The following is a 23,251-nucleotide window of genomic DNA, read 5'->3' on the forward strand; positions in this document are numbered from 1 at the left end:
CTCGTTATTGCTTGGAAACTTATCTCTTAATCAGGTCTTAAAATGGTGGAGTTCTAGGAATTGAGAGGAAGGGAGGACATATGCATGCATGTATAATGTCGCATTTATCAATCATAAATTTTGCAATATTATCATGATATTTTAAGAATATCACTGAAGATGAAATATCACAATATTTTCAAAATATAGCAAATTTTGACCAAACCTGATAGTATCACAATATTGTTGTGGCATATTGATGCTTGTTTCTTTTATTTATTTGGTAAAATATGATTCTTTTTATTATTCCTTATTTCTGCATTTTGAAAACTTTTATACCTCCTCTCTTATTGTGAGAAAATTTGGAAGCCATCATCAATTCATTAAACACAAAGAATCAGTTCCACATCATGAAGAACCGAGTTCTAGGGACTAAACTGCTATGGTAATGAATATTCAGTACATTGAGAGAATTATGATAGATGTTTGATTTTTTTTACCTATTTTTTCTGCATTTGTTTTGGTCTTTATGCATTCCAATTAAAAAGGTTACTTTGGCTTTAGGACCCCAGTCACTTTGCATCTTCATCAGTTTTATACTCTGTTACATTTAAGGCATTGATGCAGTTGCATAGTGTCTGTTGAATTGAAGAATTGACAGAACTTTTTTTTTTACTTTACAGGGATCATGGGAAGCACAATCTAAGCATTCTACAGAAGAAATCCAGCCATTCTCTCTTAAGAAATGTCCAGTGGAAAAGCCTAAGATGGTTGATGCGACTCACTTATTTAGGCAGCCTCATCGAGCAACTCGTCCTGATCATATAGTTATCATTCTTCGTGGTCTTCCTGGTATATACTTCATTTTGTTTTCAGTCATTGAATGGCCCCATAAAAGTGATTACTTTGTTTTCTTCTACTGTTCTACATGATGTGTGATGCTTGTTCTTAGAAGATGGTCATACTGACCATTCAAGTTTTTTTTTCTTCCATTTGTTAGATTAAAACTAGCACTTCTTGAAGTAAAATGTAGTACGTTTTGAAAGCATAAGGCTGTAAGTTGTAATTTTATTGCCCTCTGTTTAAGGAATAACTAGATGCGGATCATGAGCTTGTTGTTTGTCAATGTATAGGTTGTCAAGTGCCACCTTGTTCCATTAAGAATTCATCTTTTTTTTTAACAACTATTTGTGAGTGAGTTCCCAATAGAATTTGTCCATCGCTCACTGTTTTTTTTTTCTGGGTACCTGCATGGTTCCTTTCATGTTGTGTCATGTTGTTAAGTTCCATCATTATAGAAACCATAAGCCGTCACCTAATAGGATTGTTCAAAACATCACCAGTAAGAATGTCTGCATTGCAAGCTTCAGGACTGTGATGTAAGGAGCAAAGACATATCTAGAAGCTTTAAAACTGTGGCAGTAAGGATGTATATGGTGTATCATCGACCATGGACTCCCCTGAGTGATATCAGATGGTTTCTTATTACTTATTATTATCTGATAAGATATTATTTATTTTTTGCAACTTCATAGTATTCATGATTCAATGGAGAATTCTTGGTGTTCCTTGGGAAATGAAGCAACCATCTGGGGCCCTTCCAAACATATCAGCCACTTAGAGGAAACTTCTACTTTCTTGGGCATACACATATAATATGACCAAAACCCTTGTATAGTAGAACCTATTGATTCTGTAGGTTCAAAAGTTGAACAAAATCATTTGTCATTACGGTAATAGAAAATGTTCTTAAGGCTCTCATAAGTTGGGGAATTAAAATTTTATAGTGTTCGTTGGTATTTGTCCTTGTGAAACATACAACACAACAACAACAACTACGCGTTCATCCCAAAACAATTGGGGTCGGCGATATGAACCAAAAAAGAAAATCATTCTGGGTCTTCCACATGAATCCTTCTCCTCCAATCATTTCTATCCAATGCCATGTCCTCAGTGAGGTTCAAAGCATTCATATCCTTTCCTATCATCTCCATCCAAGTCTTCTTAGGCCTACCCCAACCTCTTTTAACTAATATATTTTCCCATTTCTCCATCCTTCTAACTGGAGCATCATTAGGCCTTCGCCGAATATGTCCAAACCACCGTAAACGATTCTCTGTCATCTTATTTTCAATGGATGCAACGCCTACCTTCTTACGTATCTCCTCGTTTCGAATCTTATCTTTTATTGTATTTCCGCACATCCATCTAAGCACACACATCTCAGGTACACTCTTTTTTTGAATATGATGTCTCTTGGCAACCCAACATTTCGTACCATATAGTAAAGCGGGCCTAATTGTCGTCCTATAAAACTTTCCCTTCAACCACAATGACATTCTACGATCCCACAACACTCCAGTTGCACTTTTCTATTTCATCCACCCAACCTTTATCCTATGATTTACATCTCCATCAATTTCTCCATACTTTTGAATGATAGATTCCAAATATTTGAAACAGTCATCCACCGATATTTCTTGCTCACCAAGCTTCACTACACTCCCATCACTACTTCGTTGCTTACTAAACCGACATTCCATATATTCTGTCTTACTCTTACTCAACTTAAAACTTCTTGCTTCCAATGTCTGTCTCCATAATTCTAACTTGGCATTAACCCCAGCTCTAGACTCATCAATCAAAACAATATCATCAGCAAACAACATACACCACAACACATTTTCTTGAATTGATCTCGTAGGCTCATCCATCACTATAGCAAATAGGAAAGGGCTTAATGCAGATCCTTGATGTAACCCAATCGTTATAGGAAAATTGGTTGTCACCCCTCCATAAGTGCGGACATTGGTTAATACTCCTTCGTGCATATCTTTAATTATACTAATGTACTTGAGAGAAACACCTTTCTTCATCATTGTCCACCAGAGAACATCCCTAGGTACTCTATCGTATGCCTTCTCCAAATCAATAAAAACCATATGCAAATCTTTGTTCCTCTCTCTATATCTCTCAATAAGTTGTCTAAGAAGATGTATAGCTTCCATAGTTGATCTTTCAGGCATAAAACCAAATTGATTCTCCGATATCATGACAACCTTCCTCAACCTATACTCAATCACCCTCTCCCAAAGTTTCATAGTATGACTCATGAGTTTTATACGACGATAGTTTGTGCAATCTTGAATATCACCCTTATTCTTATATAGAGGCACCAAAGTACTCTTCCTCCACTCATTAGGCATCTTATTTGTCCGCCAAATCTTGTTAAAAAGATTTGTCAACCATTCTAAACCTTTCTCACCCAAGCATTTTCAAGCTTCGATAGGTATACCATCTGGGCCAACTGCCCTTCTTGATTTCATTTTCTTCAAAGCCTCTGCAATTTCTTTCTTTTGAATCTTGCGCATGAAGTCACGATTCATCTCATGAAAAGGAATGGAGAAGTCTCCAAAATCCTGAGCATGACTTTCATGAAACATGAGAACATATATTTGAAGTATTATATTGAAAGAAAGTATTTTGAGCTTCAACATTTCAAAGTTTCAAACAATATTTTTGTCGGCCTTTTGAAATGCTTCAATAGTTTTGGATGTTCCATACTTTCCTGTTTTTCTTCAAAGCATGGGAAAGAAATTATACTTTAAGAATTAAGACTTATGACACTTTTCTGGTCCATGGTGGCCTCATGGCTTGTGAACAGGGAACCAACAGGGCCTATATCAATATAAGAGATTTAGTGGAGAGGAGGGGAAAAAAGGGCTTACAAGGAAAAACAAGTGTTCACTAGTTTTGCATTGTCAATTTCTTGTCTCATTGTTGTTTAGCCTTGTCATAGCTAAACAGATTTGACAATTTTAACTGTTTGAGCTTTAGCAGAATTACGAGGAATGTTCTCATCAATAAGTGTACCATAGGGGAAGCACTGGTTATCATCTGCCTCAGTAATGAAATTCATCCATGAATTTATTTCATGCTCTGTATAAACAGCAGTGCTTTTTTTTTTGGTTACCTCTTTTTACTATCTTATTGGAGTTTAAATGTCTTTTCCATTTACTTTCTCATTACCTTCTTCCTTTGGTCCATTTTCTTTCTGGATAAGACATGTTTGATGATGATGATGATTGTGGAAATGACTGATGGTGTAGCACGTTGGTATGATGTCACATCTATTTGCATGTTTCTGAGCCATATAGTGTTGTTATTTCTGCTATTGGATTGTGGTCTTTATGGGCCCTATTGATGATAAATTGAAAGCTGGCAGAGAAGCTATTGCTTTGTTGTTCTACCATTGTTGGCTTTTAAAGAATTGGGACTGGACACATGTTATTTCAGTAATTAACTTTGATTAATGATTAATTTTATTTATTCATTCTTTTTATCTAGCCTGCCGATGTTTGCAAAGGAATAATGAAAAGAGATACTAATACTCTTCTTGTTTCAGGTAGTGGTAAGAGCTACTTGGCGAAGGCATTACGTGATCTAGAGGTTTCAAATGGCGGTAATGCACCACGAATTCATTCCATGGATGATTATTTCATGACCGAGGTTGAAAAGGTTTGACATCAAAAAATCTTTAGTGAGTTTGCTGAAGTCAGTTTATTGTTTCTTTTCTGTCCTTTATGGCCTGTTGTAGTTTATTTAGTTTAAGTTTTCGAGAGCATTAATACTATGTGAAAATAGGCTGAGGAGACTGAGAGTTCCAAGTCATCTGTGTCTGTCAAGGGGAAGCGGATAACAACTAAGAAAGTGATGGAGTACTGTTATGAACCAGAAATGGAGGAGGTAATGTTTGGTATATTCTTTACATGAGAAGATGTATTTGTCTGGGTATCTCCTCCATTTCTTTCAATTTTGGCTTTGTCGTTTTATATAATTTTCATGGTTGGTGTTTTCCTATGCTATGCAATTTGTAGTATATTCTGCTCTCAAGATGGTTTTTAGGTCTCCATTCAGCTTGGTCAATCTAGCATTAGATCGACATTTTCTCTATATTTTTCTTACAATAAATGAGGTTTTCTGTTAAATTTGCCTCCAAAGGCAAAACTATATTGGCCTCCGTGAGGTTTTCCAGAAAATTTCCATGCATATCTGTGGTATGAACATTTCAATTAGGCTGTTATATGACCATTTACAATTTTGGTTATTCATTTTGAAATTAAAAAGTCTTTATTTTTTTCTACAGTTAGTGCTTCTATTTATTACCACCTTTTTTCATCTGTTGTGATCTCCTGTAAAAAATAAAAGTTGCATTTTTGACATCCTATGGGCTTAAAATGGATAAATATCGATATAATACTTGACTTGAGATCCATGGTTCACATATTTTCGCTGCATCTTGTGCAGGTACATCACATAATTTGGTTTGATTTGAGTTCCATGGTTTTATATTTAAGCTGCTTATTTTCCATTTCAGTACTTGAATTTGTCTTTTACTAATAGTCTGAGGCAAGAACAGCTAATCCTGTCAGTAACAATTATCGTTATTTCAGGATTTAAATGCATTGAACCTTTTGTTATAGGAAAAATGCACTGAATATTTTTGATATATCGCCCTTTTATGTTCTTTATGTCAGGTCTATCGCACAAGCATGTTGAAAGCTTTTAAGAAGACCCTAGAGGATGGAATATTCAAATTTGTAATTGGTATGAGTTTTTTGATCACATTTTGCTATATATATATAGTATATTCTTTCTTGAGTTTTTATTTCAACTTCTGGTTTGCACTTTGTTTCTGTTACATTTGGTTTTCATTTATCCATAAAATGCCAAGGTTTGGTTTATGTCATTGTATTTGTCATGTGTTTTCTGAAATATAATTTCTAAATGCCATTCTGATGGAAAGTACTTTCTTTATCATTTTACTTGCTGCTCATACCCTTGTGTTTGTGGCCATCTATAACTTATTTGTATTTTGATTCTGGACTTCATATTATGCTTAAAATAGTTATTAAAATGGATTTTCGTAACTTGTCACTGTTAGAGCCGAAGCATCTATAGCTAAGGTCAGATTGATGAAATCATGATGTGTTCTTTGTGTTTAGCTTTTCTTTTGATTGGTAAGTTAAATGCTTCTAGCATGGTTTAGGATAGCAAACTGCGGTATCTATATGCCGCTTCGCTTTCACTAACTACAGATGCAGTGCTGTTCGACAATTGATCCATTTTGTTGGTGGCATGTGTCCTTGTCTTAGTGGATGACCGCAATCTGCGGGTAGCTGATTTTGCTCAATTTTGGGCAATTGCAAAGGTATAATTTCTTCTCTGTTTTTACAACCTCAGTGAGTACTTGTGTACCTTTTCTTTTTTTCTGTTTTTTGCCCGATACAGGTTCTGTTATTTTGTGAATCTTCTCTGTGCACTTCGTTAGGTTTGTATATTATCAGTTCTCATGGACAATTTGCCAGACGAAGTCAAAACAATACAAAAGATATAACTTAGGTTTCTTCTGATTGCTGCCTGTTTGGAGTGACTGTGGCATTCTTTCATTATCCTTAAGGTCTTTTCAAAATTTAGTGCTTTTAACCCTTGTATGCATGTGGATTGAGGCGCTGGTTTCCATTCATTTTTCTTTCAGAAATGGGAATTGACCATGTTGCAATTGTTATAATACCTCTTTGACTGTAAAACAAGCTGTCAAACTTATGGCTTTAGTCTGCTTTATCCTTGTGCAGAGTGGAAAGTTTCTTCTAGGCTATGATCTTGTTACAGACATTTTGGATGCCATAAACAAATATGGTCAATGGCCATTCCTTCAATACTTCTGTCTCTTGGGAGTCCCTTTTTAAGATACTTGGCCGACCCATTAGCCCATAAGTTCATACTGTGAAGAAGCGGCTGTTGCTCACCCGACACGATTGTACGAGGTCATAATTCACCCAACATGGTCATCCGGGGTGAACAAGAATTGGGGATCAAATGCGGGTGAGGTTCTTGGCAAAGACCGGGTATCTATTAAGATGTTGGCACCATTAAATTGTCACTGCCACAATTATGATGTACTGATAGTGGCAACATTTTGAAGAACCTCGATTGGCATTCTCCATTAGGGACACCCACTTGAAGGCTTAATATGTCTGATTACATATTGTTCCAGGTTTGGGTCAGGGTTGAACTGTTAGCATCTGAGCCAGGTTATGTCTAAACAAAGCGGTTCTCCGAATATTAGCCAACCTGAATGAGTCTAGGTCTGATCATGATGTCTTGCTGAGTCTCAGATCAGGCCATTAATTTTTTAATGTGAGGGAATTTGAAGCCAAACAAGAAAAAGGTAAAAAAAGGCCTATTACATGAAGCAGGCTCTATGTGTGCACATGCTTGTGCATTCATGTATGTACATGCATGCGTGCATGTGTGATTTTCTTCTGTTATAGTTAGGGCTGGACAACCGGCCTGACAGCTTGATGGGCCAAGCCGACCCGGCCCACCATGGGCTGGGCTTGAGCCATGATTTTAGGCCCAGGCCCGTTAGGTACCGGATCCAAACCCGGCCCATTATATACATGGGCCGGGCTTGGGCTGGCCCGCGGGCTACTGGGCCGGCCCGACGGGCCTGAGTTATTTATTAAATTTTTTTTAATAATATATATATTTTTAAAAATTAACTATTACATAGTAACTTGGATAACTATTATTATTTACTTAATTAGTTGCATGGGAAGTTACTATTTGTTAATTATTACTATTTACCTAATTAGTTTCACTAATTAGGAATTAGTTGCAAGGGAACTTGCTATTCTCTCATTAACCTGTAATTTCAGTTAAGCATTTATGCATTTTAAGATTGAGCCAGGCCGGGCCGGGCCCAGCCTGCTTCACATTGGCCTGTTGGGCTAATGGGCCGGGCCATGGGCTTCTCTTCAAACCCGAGACTGTTAAGAACCAGGCCAAATCCGGCCCGTTAGTAAACGGTCTGGGTCGGCCTGGTCCATTAGCGGGCCGACCCGATGCCCACCCCTAGTTGTAGTTGGGTTCCCCTGTACTCAGGACCAACCCACCCCTAGTTCTAGTTGGGTTCCCCTGTACTCAGAAGAACCTTGAATGTTCTCAGGAAAGGATTTTCTTTCTTGTTGTACTTCACTAAATTAGGGACATGCCTTACAAGGAGCATATTCTTAAAAGGGTTCAGTGCTTTCATGAACAACATGATTTCATCTCTTTGTAATAGTCTCTTTTTCATTCATATTCTGCAGATTAGGGTGTTTGAATTCTCATTCTGTCAGCTGGATCCACTTTTTATCTCTCATCCTCCTTTCCTGTTATCTTTTACCTTTCCACCACATGTTTCTGTGTATTTTTTTGGTTCTGAAAGTTTGCGCTTAAAACTGTTGAAAATATTACGACTCTTTTATGCATGTTTGTATGTATATAATTATATATTACACAATCAGCAGACGTGCACACATCACCTAGATGCAACGGTAGAGAATTGTGAGACCAGAAGATTTTTATGCATTAAGTTTCCTGCATGGAAATTAGAGGACTTACTGCCAAGCCATATGATTCTCATGCTAACTTTTTCCAGTATGCTTGTCGGGATGTTGCATTAACTGCAGAACCTGAGCTCCAGAGCTCCAGTATAGGGCATAGCTGCATGAACTTGATGTGAGGATGGCATTCGTGCATTTGAAAGCCCCAGTGTTGGTAGGTTGTATCATCTTGGCATGAATGGAAAACATGAAGGGCTCTTTCAAGTTGAGATTTCTTTACCCATTTGATTTATAACAGATTGCAGACTTTGCAGTGTGGCCCATCCTGTCAGATATGCAAGTTAAATGAATACAACAACAACAACAACGCCTTCATCCCAAACAATTGGGGGTCAGCGATATGAACCAAAAAGAAAATCATTTTGGGTCCTCCACATGAATCCTTCTCCTCCAATCATTTCTATCCAATGTCATGTCCTCGGTGAGGTTCAAAGCATTCATATCCTTTCTTATCATCTCCATCCAAGTGTTCTTAGGCCTACCCCGACCTCTTTTAGCTAATAGATTTTCCCATTTCTCCATCCTTCTAACCGGAGCATCATTAGGCCTTCGCCGAATATGCCCAGATATGCAAGTTAAATGAATCTCCAGATGTAATTATTGAAAGTCTGATAGCAATTTCTATTTCCGTGACATTGAAGGGTATTTTAGTTCATTATTTTGGAGATGGATAGTAAGAGATTCATATCTTTCGAAAAGCAGGTTGGATTTTTTCGATGTGCATTACCCAGAGGAATGCTTACATGGCTGGCAGGCAAGGAATGATTCTTCGTTTAAAAACTGGAAAGGTCTTATTATGACCTGAAATTCTGGATATGCTACATCATGATCTTGCAGAGTTGATTTCTATCTTTCCTGTCTCATATGGACAAATTCAATGTCCTTCAACTGAGTGTCATTCTGGCTGGAAAAATGGACCTTTTTTTCCTGGGAGAGATTTTTGCTTTATGGTGGAAAATTAATGTCATCAACCACTGGAGGCAATGGGTGGCATGTCAAGTCATGTGACACTTTGATAGAGTTAGAAAAGGACCTTTTTTTTAGGAAAAATAATTAGGGTTGACCTATGAATTCAAAGGTGAAAGGGAACGCTGCAAGGCTTCAAACTCCCAATCAAAATTAAGCTGGAAATATTGACGAATAGCCATGTAATGAAGTGCTTGTTTAAAAGCATTTTTGTAATATTAAATTGGAGAGGGTTGCCAGTGCAAACAAAAGATCAAGGATTGCCTAAATCGAGGGAATGGAAAACACACATTATTTTTGAAATAGCCCCAAATGAGCAGACTGGAAACATTCCTAACTTCAAGATTGATTCTACAATTTTGTTACAGCGGGATACTTGTATGCATTGCTTTTGTCACATTGCCACTACGGAAGGGGGAATTAGGAAATATTAAAAATTGACTTATCTCTTGAAAAAGCTCTTTTTTAGGATGGATTTCTCGCATGTTATTCAAGCATAAGCTTTAGAGTATGGGAATACGAAACTCATGATTGTGTTGCTTGTGAGCTGCAATTCATCCATTTTGGTCATCACTTTAACATCTTAATTGATCCATTTCTTTGTTTTGTTCCTTTCTTTAATTATTTAAGTGGATGGCAAGAAATTGTTGTTGGGGTTGCATCAAGTGTATATAAAAAAAGGAATGCTTGGTTATATTAAGTTTTAACTTGTAAAACTTGATTTATACCATGCAGACAGAATCTTGTGAACATGGACAGATGCTGCAGATACATAATCACTATAACTTTTCATGTTCATTGAAAAATAGAAGCTGCAACGAACAATAATAGCATAGGTGCATGGCCATGCAGAGGAAATGCAATATAATAAGGTTTGAAAGAAAGTGTGGTTGCATTTAAGGCTGGACTCATCTACAGGACTACCACCAAGTGCGAATGCTTTAACTCAATCCTTGACTTGGCTGATTTAAAGCCAAAAAAGCAATCATGACAACCACTGAACATAGAGAAAACCACTTTCAGTTATTGACTTAGAAGCAAGGCCAGAACTGACTGAACTTGCAACTAGAGGCATAGCTACATTGTAGCTTAGAGAATACATGGAGTTAGATTCACAATGTAGGTAGTTGCAGTTCTTGAATATGGAGTTAGATTCACAGTGTAGGTAATTGCAGTTTCTCTGTGCTAACTTGAATTTTCTCGATCATGTTTAATAGCAAAATTTTCTGCTAGGGATCCTGATTTGTGCACTGAAGAATAGATTAAAGTTTAAACTAATTTGGACTAGGATATAAAAATCTAGTCATAGATCGACTTTTGCTGTCAAGTTAGTAGGCTGACTTGTCTAATGTTGTTTCAGTTTTGATATCTTGTGCCAGTCTTGGCCTAGCTTTCATGTTCATGGAATAGGTTGAGTCATGAGTGAGATGGTCAGCTGTTTTTTGTAGCTGTTCTCATTCAAACTTGAAATTAGCCTACCATGGGTTATACCTCTATGAGCTGACAAGTTCTTAAGTCGAGGATCATTCTTCGAGGTACAATAAAACTAGAAGCCTTTTTCTGAAGAAAAGAATGCTTTACAGTGATATAGACATGTGTACTTAGCAAAAGTGGTATATATGTGCCAGGTTGGAACCTGAACATGATACTGTTTTTTGCAGATAATGGTCCAAATCCCTATGTAAACATTGGTGCTCCTCTATTAAAATTAACAACCAAGAGACTCCCAATGATGTTTTCACACAGATGTGGGTACTGTGGTTGGAACTGGAGAACTTAGGGCTGATTGACCGTAGTTCTGCTAATTTTAAGTTTTACCACTAAATATTTTATAATCATGTCTGTTGCATCAGTGCCTCAGTCATTTGAAATTTACAAAATATCTGAGGCTATTAATCCTTGTTATGGATATCATGATATAATCCAACTTCAGGTTTTTTTAACCTAGTAACTCTTTCTCTCTCTATATATATATTAGCTTCATTGGTGGTTGTCTTTCCTACTTTGGGGTGCATCTTTCTTCTTAAAAAACTACAATGAGATGGCTTCCATTTCAATGTATTAAACATTTATGATGCAAAATGGAGATGTCAAACAAGTCCCTAAATGAAATTTCTAGTAGATTATCTGATTATTAATTAAAAAACATAAATCCTGATGTCTCAGAACCAAAAATATAAACTTGACAACTGTATTAGTAGATTGTTTTCTTAAATCTTGTAGTTCTTAACTTGATTTGATTTCATGTGTATTATTGGTTATATGATTTTGTCTCTGGTTGTCTTATCTTGCTCACTGTTGCTCCACAGAATGCTGTTGTCTTTTGACGCCTTGCACTCTTTACAACCAATAAAACATTGCCTTTTTCTGTTGTATATAAGCTGTACAGTAGTTCATATCTTTGTGCATTTGTGTAATGCACATGAAATCGTTTGGTTTCTGATGCAAAAGTTCTTAGGCCTTGTTTTGGCTTGCCACATGCTATTTACAGTTTTCCGTTACCTTTTTCTGCTTCAACTCATGCCTTGTTCTTTTTTTATGTGACAGAGGTCAGGGTATGAAGTTTACATTCTTGAGGCTACTTACAGAGATACTGCGGTGAGTTCTTCTTCTCCTCTGTTCTTTATGTGTAAACCACCATCTTATTACTATTGAATCGGATCAGACTCTGGAATCATTCTTCTAAGCATACACAAGAGTTCAGTAGTTCACATCACATTATAATATGTAGATGCAGTTGGATACAGACTTATTTAAGAATGAATAAGCCTCAGTTCCAAGAAATCATGTCTTCTAGATGGCTCTTCTGTCCGGACCCAAAAAAACTTGTAATTGTCAGTAAACCGCATTGTGTAAAGTTGTTAGGTATGAATAGTCAGATACCTATGACTTGATTGGTGAAATAGTATCTCTCTCCAAAAAACATGTCCTCCCCCCCAACAGTAACCCTTCATTCTTTTCTCATACAAAGTGATAGCTGAAAGCAAGTGCTGTGACTGGCATGGATATCTTCTTTGATGCTTAATCTTGAGGGCTTCTCTTTCCAACTGAGCCTACTACTTGAAGGTCACGCTCCAGCTATCCCGCTAACCGAAACTGACTTTCCCTAGTGCAAATGTTGATTTTCATAGAGGGATCTCTCAAACAAAGGGGCTTGATCGTTGAAATGATAATTGAAAAAGTGCATGCTATCAAATTCTTTTCCAAGATCTAGAATCCCGGTTGAACCACTACTTAGCACGGCAGAACTCAAAAACTGATGTGTATTGGAATCATGGGAGCTAGTAATTATCGATATGCTCGTATCAGTGAGTTATTGAGGAAATCATGTTTCTACTTGTTTGCCCATGAAGCTGAAGTTAGGTGCTCTAAGAAAACCGTTGTAGAGGAAGAAGAGATGACCAGAATAACACATTGGATATTAGAGAAAAGCGCACAAAGTGGTGATGACAGAGCTTGCTGACTTGCATCTGGCTCTGCTTACCTCAACGCCGGGTCATCATGGATGGCAGGACCTCCTGTCTAGTAGTTTCTGACCAATGAAAGATGGCTATGTAGGCAGACCAGAAGTTGCTCATAGGGGTAGAGAAGGATTCTTTGTTTTGGTGGTAAGTTGTCAGACTTCATAACAGAAACTGTTGGTATATGCTAGTTGTGGATGTTTCTTAGTTTATGATGGTTGAAGTTTATTATTGGGAAGATTTTTTTTTTTCATTTAAAGGTTTTTTTTTCATATTTTGTTGTGCAGTAAGAAAGGTTTGACTTTTTCTTGGCAGGCTTCCATGTTCCTGAAAGAAATGGATTTTATGCTATCTGTGATGTTTGGTTTTCCTCCATTCTTCAGATGCATTGTGTTTTTATGTATAATGTCATTTGATTTCCACTTTTATTGTTTTATTGTATAATTTGAAGACATCTTTGGGCTTGATATATTCATATCCCCTTACAATATTTTTATTGTTTTGTTGTATAATTTTAAGACATCTTTGGGCTTGATATATTCATATTCCCTTGCAATATAACCTTTTGTCAAGCTAGGGATGTGCGGCTAGGAACGTGCATAGCTTTACTCTTGATGACATTCAGAAAATGGCAGAACAATGGGAACATGCCCCACCTTTATATCTACAATTAGATACTCAGGTATGCCGCTACTTGTTGCTTTTGTAGAATAGAATGCATTGGTATGTATTAACCTGATCAGTAATGCATATGGTGCTAGAATTGACTTCTGCATATAGTTTCTTAATCCATCTAGTAATTTTTCTTTCATTTATATTACAGTCATTATTCCGTGTAGATGATCTGAATGACCAAGATATTGCAGAGGTAATTAATTTTCTGTGACGGATATGAGTAAGATTTATTTTAGTACTTTATTTTAACCAATTGGTACATTACATAGTTAAGTTTTCCTCAATGGCTAATATGCTGTTTGGGATGTATCATCAGAATCTTTGCTTTTCATAGTATGTTATGTTTACCATTTTGGGATTATGCCATCCGTACTTGCTTTTGAACGAATCATCATGCTTCTGTGCTTAAAAGAAAGGGAAGAGTATTCTTGGCATGTCAATCAAGTTGCTTTAGTTAGGTTGGTTTGGTGGTGAACTTTAGAGAAAAATCCGACTTAGGGTGCGTTTGACTGGTGAAGAAATCATCCTTGGATTATTTCTTCTGCCTTTTGGTGTGGGCTCTGTATCTGATGCAAACACAGAAAAAAAAATCTCCTTTTTGTACGTGTTTTGTACAAATAGCCCCAAAAAGTGGGGATAAATAATCAGACTCCAGGAGGTCTGATTATTTATCTTGGATAAAAAAGGCAGGGTTAAATAGTTGTTGACCATTTATCCCTGTTGTTAAACGCACCCTTAAGGTCTTTTTTTCTCCTATTGTTACCACGGTCAAAGTTATAAAATGTCATGCACTTTCTGGTGACTGATCTCCTAGTCAATGTATTTTGAGGGAATCCTTATTTGAGAGAGAAACTTTTTAGTGACTGAGATCTCCCAGTCAATGCATTTTTTAGGGCATTACTAAGGTTGGTCATGCGTCAGCACAGATTTATCTTACGAGCTGATTTGTCAGCTTTTTGTTAAATTTCTCATGGTTGGAAAACTTACTGTCAGATCGCATTTATTTAACATAGTTCAGATGCATTTGGTGTGTCGTTTATGGAAATTTAGTTTTAGTGATAAGAATTTTATGGAATTCAAATGTCTATCAATGTTAAGAAAATGCAACAACGTGAAGGTGATCAATTTTGCAAAAAAGGGATGGAGCTTGATAGAAGCAACCACTTGAATAGAAGCAACAAATCTCTCTCTCTCTCTCTCTCAACCCTGATGTCATGACATGTTTTACTCATCTTTTAATGTTGTGTATGGCAACCTGCTGATATTGAAGTGTGTTAATTGCATTCTCATAAGTTCCTTTAAAGGAGATATTGTTGTCCTGGTTAGCCTTCTGTCCTCTGGTGCCATGGAGTAACTTTATTTCAAATGACATTGACCTTGGATAATGTTTCACCAAACAATGCACATATTGTATTTACAGGTTGAGATGGAGACGGGGAATTTGGATTGCAATGTGGAAGAATCCCTTCGGGAACATGATGTTAAGTCTTTAAAGAATCGTGATTTTCCATCACCAGATTATGAACATCAAAGTACATATATTTTTCTTACTCTTGTTGGCAATTGGCATAGATCTCCATGAGTGAGTTGATGAATGTCACTGAAATTGCATTGAAGGCTAAAAAATTTGGAATTTGGCTGCCTCATGGGTGCAGGTGTTGGCATACACAAGCACGCAGCTTAAATCAAAATGTGATGAAACATAAAATGTACGATGCATCCTATTTGGTTATGATACATCTAGATAGGTTATCACTTAGAGGCACCTAACGTCAACACGTAGAAGTACCAGATTCAGCAGTGTTGCTGCTTGAAAAATCTATTATTCTTTATAAAAAAGAAATTTATTATTCTGTTGGTGTACAGTGGTTGAATAGGTCTTTTTTTTCCCAATGTATTTGACTGACCTCACTTTTGGTAAAATATATTTGTGGACTTGTGTAAAGCTAAACTGGTCATCATGTAAAAATGTTTTAGCTGTAATGAGAATAGGAAAAGGGGGGGGGGGGGTTACATTTCTAAGACTTCAAAATTCTAGTAGTCAACCTCTCCAACTGTGTGCTTGCCACTTCTCTCATTTCTCTCTCATTTTAACCATTCTTTTCATCTTTCTTTTGCTTTAATAACATCTCTAAGGGGTGAAGAAGACTTTGCATCATATTCTTCTGTAATTCATTCTTCATTATTTCTTTTAGGCGATCAATCTGAAATCGGACAGAGATGGCAAAATGAAATTTCTGACTCATTAGAGGTGAAAGAAATAGAAAAGAGTAAGTGGTCTGATAGTACGGATGAGGTTGTTGATGTGGCTGCAAAACCTCCTAAGAATGCATCTTTGAGTGCACTCTCTGGACTGATCCAAGCATATGGCAAGGGAGACAAATCTGTCCATTGGGGTGATCGTGTAAGTCATTTCCACCCACCCTGTCTTAATTTATCCACAGAGTTATCCATGCAAAGAGACTCGTTCCTTCATGCTTTATACATATGAAATTTTACATGAAAATGTGCACACGTCACTGACTTTATAGTAATCTATAAATGCTTGCATCTCAAACATCCTGCCATTGTCATCACGCTGGGGGGCAATGAACTTGCATCAATTGCATGCCTGCATCTGCATTCATGGTTACTAGGTGCATGTTTACCTTGCTTAACAGATTCTTGTTTCTTCAGGTAGGAAGGAGGGGATTTGCCATAGGAGTGGAAAAGAAATCTAGCTCTCTGATTATTGGACTTGGAGCTGGATACAATCAGGTAAGTGATCCATTGGTCGTTTTCATCTTTTTTGGTTCTATTTTAATAAACAAAAAAATGGATATTGATGAATACATTGGCAGTCACTTGGTGTTTTTCTGCATGTTTGTTTATTATTATCTTTCCAGGAATTGCTGTCATCACTTTCCTGCATTTTTTGTATATTGTAAAGCAAGATTTCATTATAATGCTTAATTGCAAAAATTGAGAGTTTTAAAGTCGCTTTTCATCAGGGTTACCTGAAGCACCTATAGGAGTGGTGAAGCACAAAACGCACCCTTCTGAGACATGTGGGGAAGCACAAGTTTTAAATGGGAAGCGTGCTTCCCACTTCTAGTTTTAGCCCATAAAAATGTAAATTTTACCCAAAAAATAAAAGAAATACCTTTTTTTTCCCTTCTTTTTTCTGTTTTTTCCTTTTTTCTTCTTTTTTCTGTTTTTTCCTTCCTGTTTTCCCTTCTTTTTTTCCTTTTTTTTTCTTCTTCGTGTTTTTTCTTTCTCTTTTCTCTCTTTTCCTTTTTTTCTTCTGCTTGTTTTTCCTTCTTCTTCCTGTTTTTTTCTTCTTCTTCCTGTTTCTCTCTCTCTCTCTCTCTTCATGTTTTTGCTATAGTTTACCTTTCAGTTATATATATATATATATATATATAAATATAAAACTGATAATCTTGTGTTTCAGATATTTCAGTTATTATAATATGTATATTATATATATTTTGTGTTCCTGTATTTTATTTTTATATATATTTCTGTATGTGTGTAATTCATACATTATCTATTTCATTGTTTCTGAGTTATATTACTGCTTGACTGTTTCTAAGTTATATTTCTTAGTTATATAATTTATATTTCTGGTCGATTGTTTCTGAGTTATATTTTTGGTCGACTGTTTCTGAGTTATATAACTTATATTTTTTGCTTGACTGTTTTTGAGTTATATAACATAAATCTTATATTTTGGTAAATTAGAAAAAATATAATTATATTTTCGCTTCCTTTTGGATTCTTATTCGCGTCTCTTTTGCTTCCCACTCAAATCCTATGTCACTTCCTTCTTCGTTCTCCCTTCGAATCCTAGTTTGCTTCATAGGTTGCTTCCGGTTCACTTTCTTTCTTGCTTTCAAGACGATTCTAGGTTCGCTTCTAAGTCATCCCGCACTTTACGCTTCCTAAAATTTTAGAAGTGTCTCGCTTCCCGCTTCCGCTTCTCGAATCGCTTTCCACTCCCGCTTCCTCGATTGGCAACTCTGCTTTTCATACGGTCATATTTGTATATAAGCAAACATGCATTTCCTTCATCGATGGTATTCATCTGGTTGTAGCTATTGTATGGTATATACCTCACTCTCTATGTCACAGGGATTCGGCTAGGAGGGTGCCGCACCCGCGTCGACGCGACTCGACGCGGGTGCGGGTGCCGCACCGGGTGCGGTCAACTCGATCCTGGGTGCGTTGACCGCACCCAGGATCATTAATGTCCATTTTTAAAAAAAAAAAATTGCCCAAATGGGCTTCGAATTTTTTTTTAAAAAACTTTATGCTAGTCTGTCAGCTGCCTAGCATAAAGTAAGTTTTTCAGTTTTCACGCACAGCTGCTGACAGCAGCTGTCAGCACAGCTGCTGACAGCAGCTGTCAGCACAGCTGCTGACAGCAGCTGTCAGCACAGCTGCTGACAGCAGCTGTCAGCACAGCTGCTGACAGCAGCTGTCAGCTGTGCTGTCAGCACAGCTGCAGCAGCTGCCTGTCAGCTGCTGACAGCAGCTGCCTGACAGCTGCAAAGTTTAAAAAAAAAACCCCGCCTATTCCCCAACCCCCTTTATATATATATATATATATATATATATATATATATATTACTTATTACATTTTTGCCCCTGCCGCACCCCCGCACCCGGGTTTTTTGGAAGTGCCGAATCCCCGCACCCGCACCCGTGCCCGCACCCGCACCCATGTGACATAGCTCCCTCTTAGCTTTCTTTCATTGTCTTGGGATGTTTTAGGAACATCATTCTATGGTATCTATGTGAATGATGCGCGCATGAGCCTTGGGTTCGGACATGAGTCGAGTCAAGACTAAAGTTGATTAACTCGAGTAGACAGGGTGGTTGGTATTCTGCCAAGGTATGGGAGAAAATTCGGTTCTCCCTAAAGGTGCAACAAAAAATTCAAAATTTTTGGGAGTTGGTTCCTAGCACCTTAAGGGAAGTTATGTCCAAATTTTATGTTTAGTGGAGACGAGAACAGAGAGTTATAGATTTTTAAAGTGACATAATTATTCGGGCCTGTGCAAGGACAAGCTGGTTTTGTTTCAGGCAGTCTTGACTATAAAATTTAGTTCTCTGCACTGGACACTCAAATAACCCTAAAAATTGGAGGGTTGATTAAGGGCACTTTGAAGTACCTTAGGTCCAAACTAACTCTTCACGGTTGGTCTAAGGAATTTTTTGAAGTCTGACGGGTTTTTTAGCGACTGCAGAATGTAGGTAAGGTCAACTGGGTCACAATGGTTTCAATCTCGGTTGGGTGACGAGGAAAGGTGATGCGAACTTAGTCTGACCTCAGGGACCAAATGGGTGACTTCCAAAAAGGGTTGAGCTCACTGGATGAGTTCTACTTCACCAGGAGAAGTTGGGGACTGCAAGATGACACCGGTTCTTAGAGCTTGGCAGCGCATAGACTCAATTGGACCTTGGGAGCACCCAATGACCCAATGGAGCTTCTCACGACCTATAGGTGGTCTAGTAACTATAGAGAGAATGAGAGAGAACTATATTTTTCCATTTTCTTCAAAGAGGGGGTACAAGTCCTGACCTTCAGAAATAGCCAAGCTCCTTATCTCCCTTTTTCCATTCTTAGCACCCGCATAACCCACCTTTTAAGAGGGAGGGATTCACGCTCCTCTAGCATGGCCAAAAATAGGGGTTCATCCCATGAGTGGGCCAAACCAAGCCCAGTTGGCCTAGCCTACTGGGTTCCTGGATCAGGGTCTACTCGATCCGTATCACTGAAGTTCATAACAAACGGGTCAAATCTGCAATGTCAGAAAAATGAAGTGAATTAGTAAAAGCGTTCAAATAGAGTTGTCATGAATTTGAATTCATATGCACTTGAAAGAATTTACTTATAGAGGCTTGCTTCTTGTAATGAAATGGATTCAACCCAATAAACATGCAAGAACACAATTCAATCCAGTAGAATACTTGATTGAATAATCACACCACCCACACAAGGGTCAAATAACTTGTTATTGCAAAGAGACTCTCTTGAAAGAGATAAAATATACAAGGTCACAAGAGGCCTATTTATAATACAAATGAAGGCCAAAGGGGACAACTCCATATGGCGGTTGGAGATCACGAAAAAAGTAAGAAAAGACAAAAAGTAAAAAAGGACAAAAAACAAAATACAAAGAGAAATAAAAATATTAGCCCCTAGTGGGCTGACGCCTATTTAGTGAAAAGACCAAAATACCCTTGATGGGTATTTTGGTTTACATAGTTGTATATATATATACATATATATACAAATATATATGAATATATATCTTAACACCCCCCTTCAAACTCACGGTGGAACAACCAAGAGTTTGCCAAGTAGAAAATGAAATCGAGGTGACAGAAGCAGTTTAGTGAAGAAGTCCGCTAGTTGGTACTCTGAGGGAACGTAAGGCAATGTGATGGTCTTCTTCAGAAATTCTTCACGAACATAGTGACAATCCATTTCAATATGTTTTGTCCTCTCATGAAATGTATGATTGCTTGTAATGTAGACTGTGCTCTTGTTGTCACAACATACTTTGGAGGGTTCTGCAATGTGAATTCTTGGGTCCTCTAGTAGTTGCCGCAACCATATTAACTCAGATGTGGTTGTTGCTATGACATGATACTCAACTTCAGTGGATGAAAGTGACACCTTCTGCTGCTGCTTGCATCGCCATGAAATTAGGGAATCACCTACACACATAAACTTATGGTTGAACATCTATCATTTACATCTCCTCCCCAGTCAGAATTAGAATATGCAATCACTTCTAATGAGGAAGATGATGATAAAAATAATCCATGATTAATGAATTTCTTAATATATCTAACAATTCTCATTACAACACTCGTATGCACTGTAGTGGGAGCATGCTGAATTTGACTAACAAAATGAATAACATGAGATATATCAGGATGAGTAATAGAGAGATAAGACAAAGCTCCAATCGTTTGTCTGTAAGTAGTTCGATCTTGCAGAGGCTCACCATCTTCTTTTTTCATTTTGACATTTATGACCTCTGGAGTGTGAACCTCTTTTTCATCCGAGTGTCCTAATCGTTCAATGATCTCTGCTGCGTACTTAGTCTGTAACAAAAAATAACCACGAGGTGAGTGAGCTACTTCTATTTGAAGAAAATATCATAAAAAGCCAAGATCTGTCATATCAAAGTTGACTTTAAACATATCTTTGATATGATTAACTCCTTGCTTGTCACCTCCTATGAGTATCATATCATTTACGTAAAGTAGTAAGATCACCATTCCTGCATTAGAAGACTTAAAAACAACACAGTGTTAATAAAACAAGATTTAAAATAAAGTTGTGTCATCACATTACTGAACCTGTCATACCAAGCTTTGAAAGCTTGTTTTAAGCCATATAAGGTTTTGCGCAACCGAAGAGTTTTCTCATGTGCTAAATTCAAGCCTGGTGGAGGATCCATGTAAACTTCCTCGTCTTAAAAAATGCATTCTTTACATCCATTTGAAATATATGTCATTTTTTAATCGATGCTATAGCAATGAGAGTTCTAACAGTGGTCATTCGAGCAATTAGGGCAAATGTCTCATCTTATTTTATTCTAGATTTTTTACTGTATCCCTTGGCTACTAGCTGTGATCATTGCAAAATTTTTCCTCGTGGTTTCTCTCTCTTTTCCTTTCCAACCTCTATTTTCTCCTTTTTGAAGGGAGAAAATAAAAGAAAGAAAAGAAGAGAGAAGAGAAAAGAAGAGAAGAGAGAAGATGAACTCTTTTGCGGGGTCTCACTTGACCTTAATTTTGAAAATATTTGAGAAAATAACTCGCCTTTGTTTTTGAAATATTTGCGGAAAAACTGGGAGACGAGATCCGCTCGTCGGTACGAGGTTCAACCGTTCCTGGCGCCTTTACTTGGGGTAATCGAACCAAGGGTCGAATTCATGCCTTTTGCTTTGCTAAGAAATTATCTAAGAATTTATCCTAAGTCTAAATGCACAAAGAATCATGCTTGTGCAAATGCAAGGATGTATGCTCTTTCGAAAAAATGATTTTGGAAATTTTCCAAGTATTTCTAAGATGAATCTGATGATAGAGTGAAGAAATGATTTCTAACTTAGAATTTAAGATTTAAAGTTCTAAGTTTTTGAAATAATCGGAGTTTGAAAAAATGAATCTGAATTTTGAAAGAGATGATTTTGAAGTTTGAGATAAAAGGAAAAGAAAGAAAAATTCAAAGTCATTAATGGGCTTTGAATTAGGATTTTGAATCAGGATGAATATTTGGAATAAAATTTGAATTCTAACTTTGAAGTTTGAAATCAGAAGGAGATTTGGGAAATCTAAATAGAATTGAGAAATGGGATTGATTTGGAAATTGGAATTCAAGATGAAATTTGAATATGAAGTCTGAGATCCAAGGTAGAATTGGGTTCTGGATCCTAAATGAAATTTGGATCTTAAGGATTGGAATTTGAGAATAGAAGTTGATTTAAAATCTGGGATTTAAGATGGAATTTGAATCCAAAGTCTGAATTCTAAATAGAGTTGAGATTTAAAATTGAATTCTGGATTTAGAATCCGAAATTTGGAATTGGATTTGAAATTTGGAATGAAATGGAATTGGATTTAAGGATTGGAATTGAGAATAGAAGTTGATTTGAAATCTGGGATTCAAGATGGAATTTGAATCTAAAGTCTGAATTCTAAATAGAGTTGAGATTTAAAATTGAATTCTGGATTCAGAATCCAAAATGGGAGTTGAATATGAAATTTGAGATCCGAGATGGAATTGGATACCATATCCTAAATAGAATTGGATCTGAAGTCTGAGATCCAAAGTGAAGTTGGATTCTGGATCCTAAAATGGAATTGGATCTGAAGTCTGAGATCCAAAGTAGAGTTGGGTTCTTGATCCTAAAATTGAATTGGATCTGAAGTCTGAGATCCAAAGTGAAAGTGGATTCTGAATCCTAAATGGAATTTGGATCTTAAGTCTGAGATCCAAAGTGGAGATTTATACTTGGAAATCTGGATCCAAGATTGGGATCTAACTTTGGATTTTGGAATTTCAAAATTGATTTGATAATTTAAACTTTGAATATATAAATGAATTTCAAAGTCAAATTGGACTTTGAATTTGAAGCTTGAATTTTGGAATTTAGAAAATGAATCAAGTTGAATTAAACTTTGAATTTGATTTCGGAGTCAAAATTTGGACTTTGAAAATGAGATAGAATTGATAAATTGAAATAGAAATTGAAGAAGAGATATTCACAATCACTTGGATTTTGAAAAAGGATTTTTTTTTTGAAAATATGATGCAATTCTATCCTAAGTGATGAATGAACTTAAAGAATTTTGAATTTGGATTTTGAAAAGCTATTCCATTCTTTAAATGAATTAAGAATGAGGTTGAAGATATAATATATCCCTGACTATGGTCATTGAATATATTATATAATAACCACATTTAAATTCAAGCGAAGAATAAAATACATTTTTGGTGCTTTTATAGAATTTAAAATGAAATTAACTCTCAATATACCCTGACTATGGCCATTGGTATATATATTGAATTAATTTTAAATTAAATTCTGATAAAAGAGAAAAATATCTAAAGAAAAATATAATGATTTTTGAAAGGGATCAAATGTGGATCCAGTGTTATTTTATAAAAGATAAAAATCCTAAGTCTTGTTTACATCCTGACTATGGCCATTGATG

General features: G+C 36.6%; 1 protein-coding gene across 4 annotated transcripts in view; it reads left to right on the top strand.

Moving 5' to 3' along the window:
- Positions 1–23,251, top strand: part of LOC149833723 (uncharacterized) — a 37,081-nt gene that overhangs the window by 3,428 nt on the left and 10,402 nt on the right. The window contains exons 2-12 of one of the 4 annotated variants that reach the window (XM_090010976.1): positions 663–831; positions 4,385–4,497; positions 4,624–4,725; positions 5,517–5,586; positions 6,135–6,190; positions 11,943–11,993; positions 13,434–13,538; positions 13,680–13,724; positions 14,952–15,063; positions 15,727–15,935; positions 16,208–16,288. In XM_090010976.1, the coding sequence (XP_089867102.1) occupies positions 663–831; positions 4,385–4,497; positions 4,624–4,725; positions 5,517–5,586; positions 6,135–6,190; positions 11,943–11,993; positions 13,434–13,538; positions 13,680–13,724; positions 14,952–15,063; positions 15,727–15,935; positions 16,208–16,288 (1,113 nt within the window). The remainder of the gene's footprint in view (positions 1–662; positions 832–4,384; positions 4,498–4,623; positions 4,726–5,516; positions 5,587–6,134; positions 6,191–11,942; positions 11,994–13,433; positions 13,539–13,679; positions 13,725–14,951; positions 15,064–15,726; positions 15,936–16,207; positions 16,289–23,251) is intronic. The other 3 variants (XM_090010977.1, XM_090010979.1, XM_090010978.1) reach the window with 3 other exon arrangements.

The sequence above is a fragment of the Nuphar pumila genome, chromosome 6 (genome assembly GCF_984573655.1).
Source record: "Nuphar pumila chromosome 6, dmNupPumi1.hap1.1, whole genome shotgun sequence".
NCBI lineage: Eukaryota > Viridiplantae > Streptophyta > Magnoliopsida > Nymphaeales > Nymphaeaceae > Nuphar > Nuphar pumila.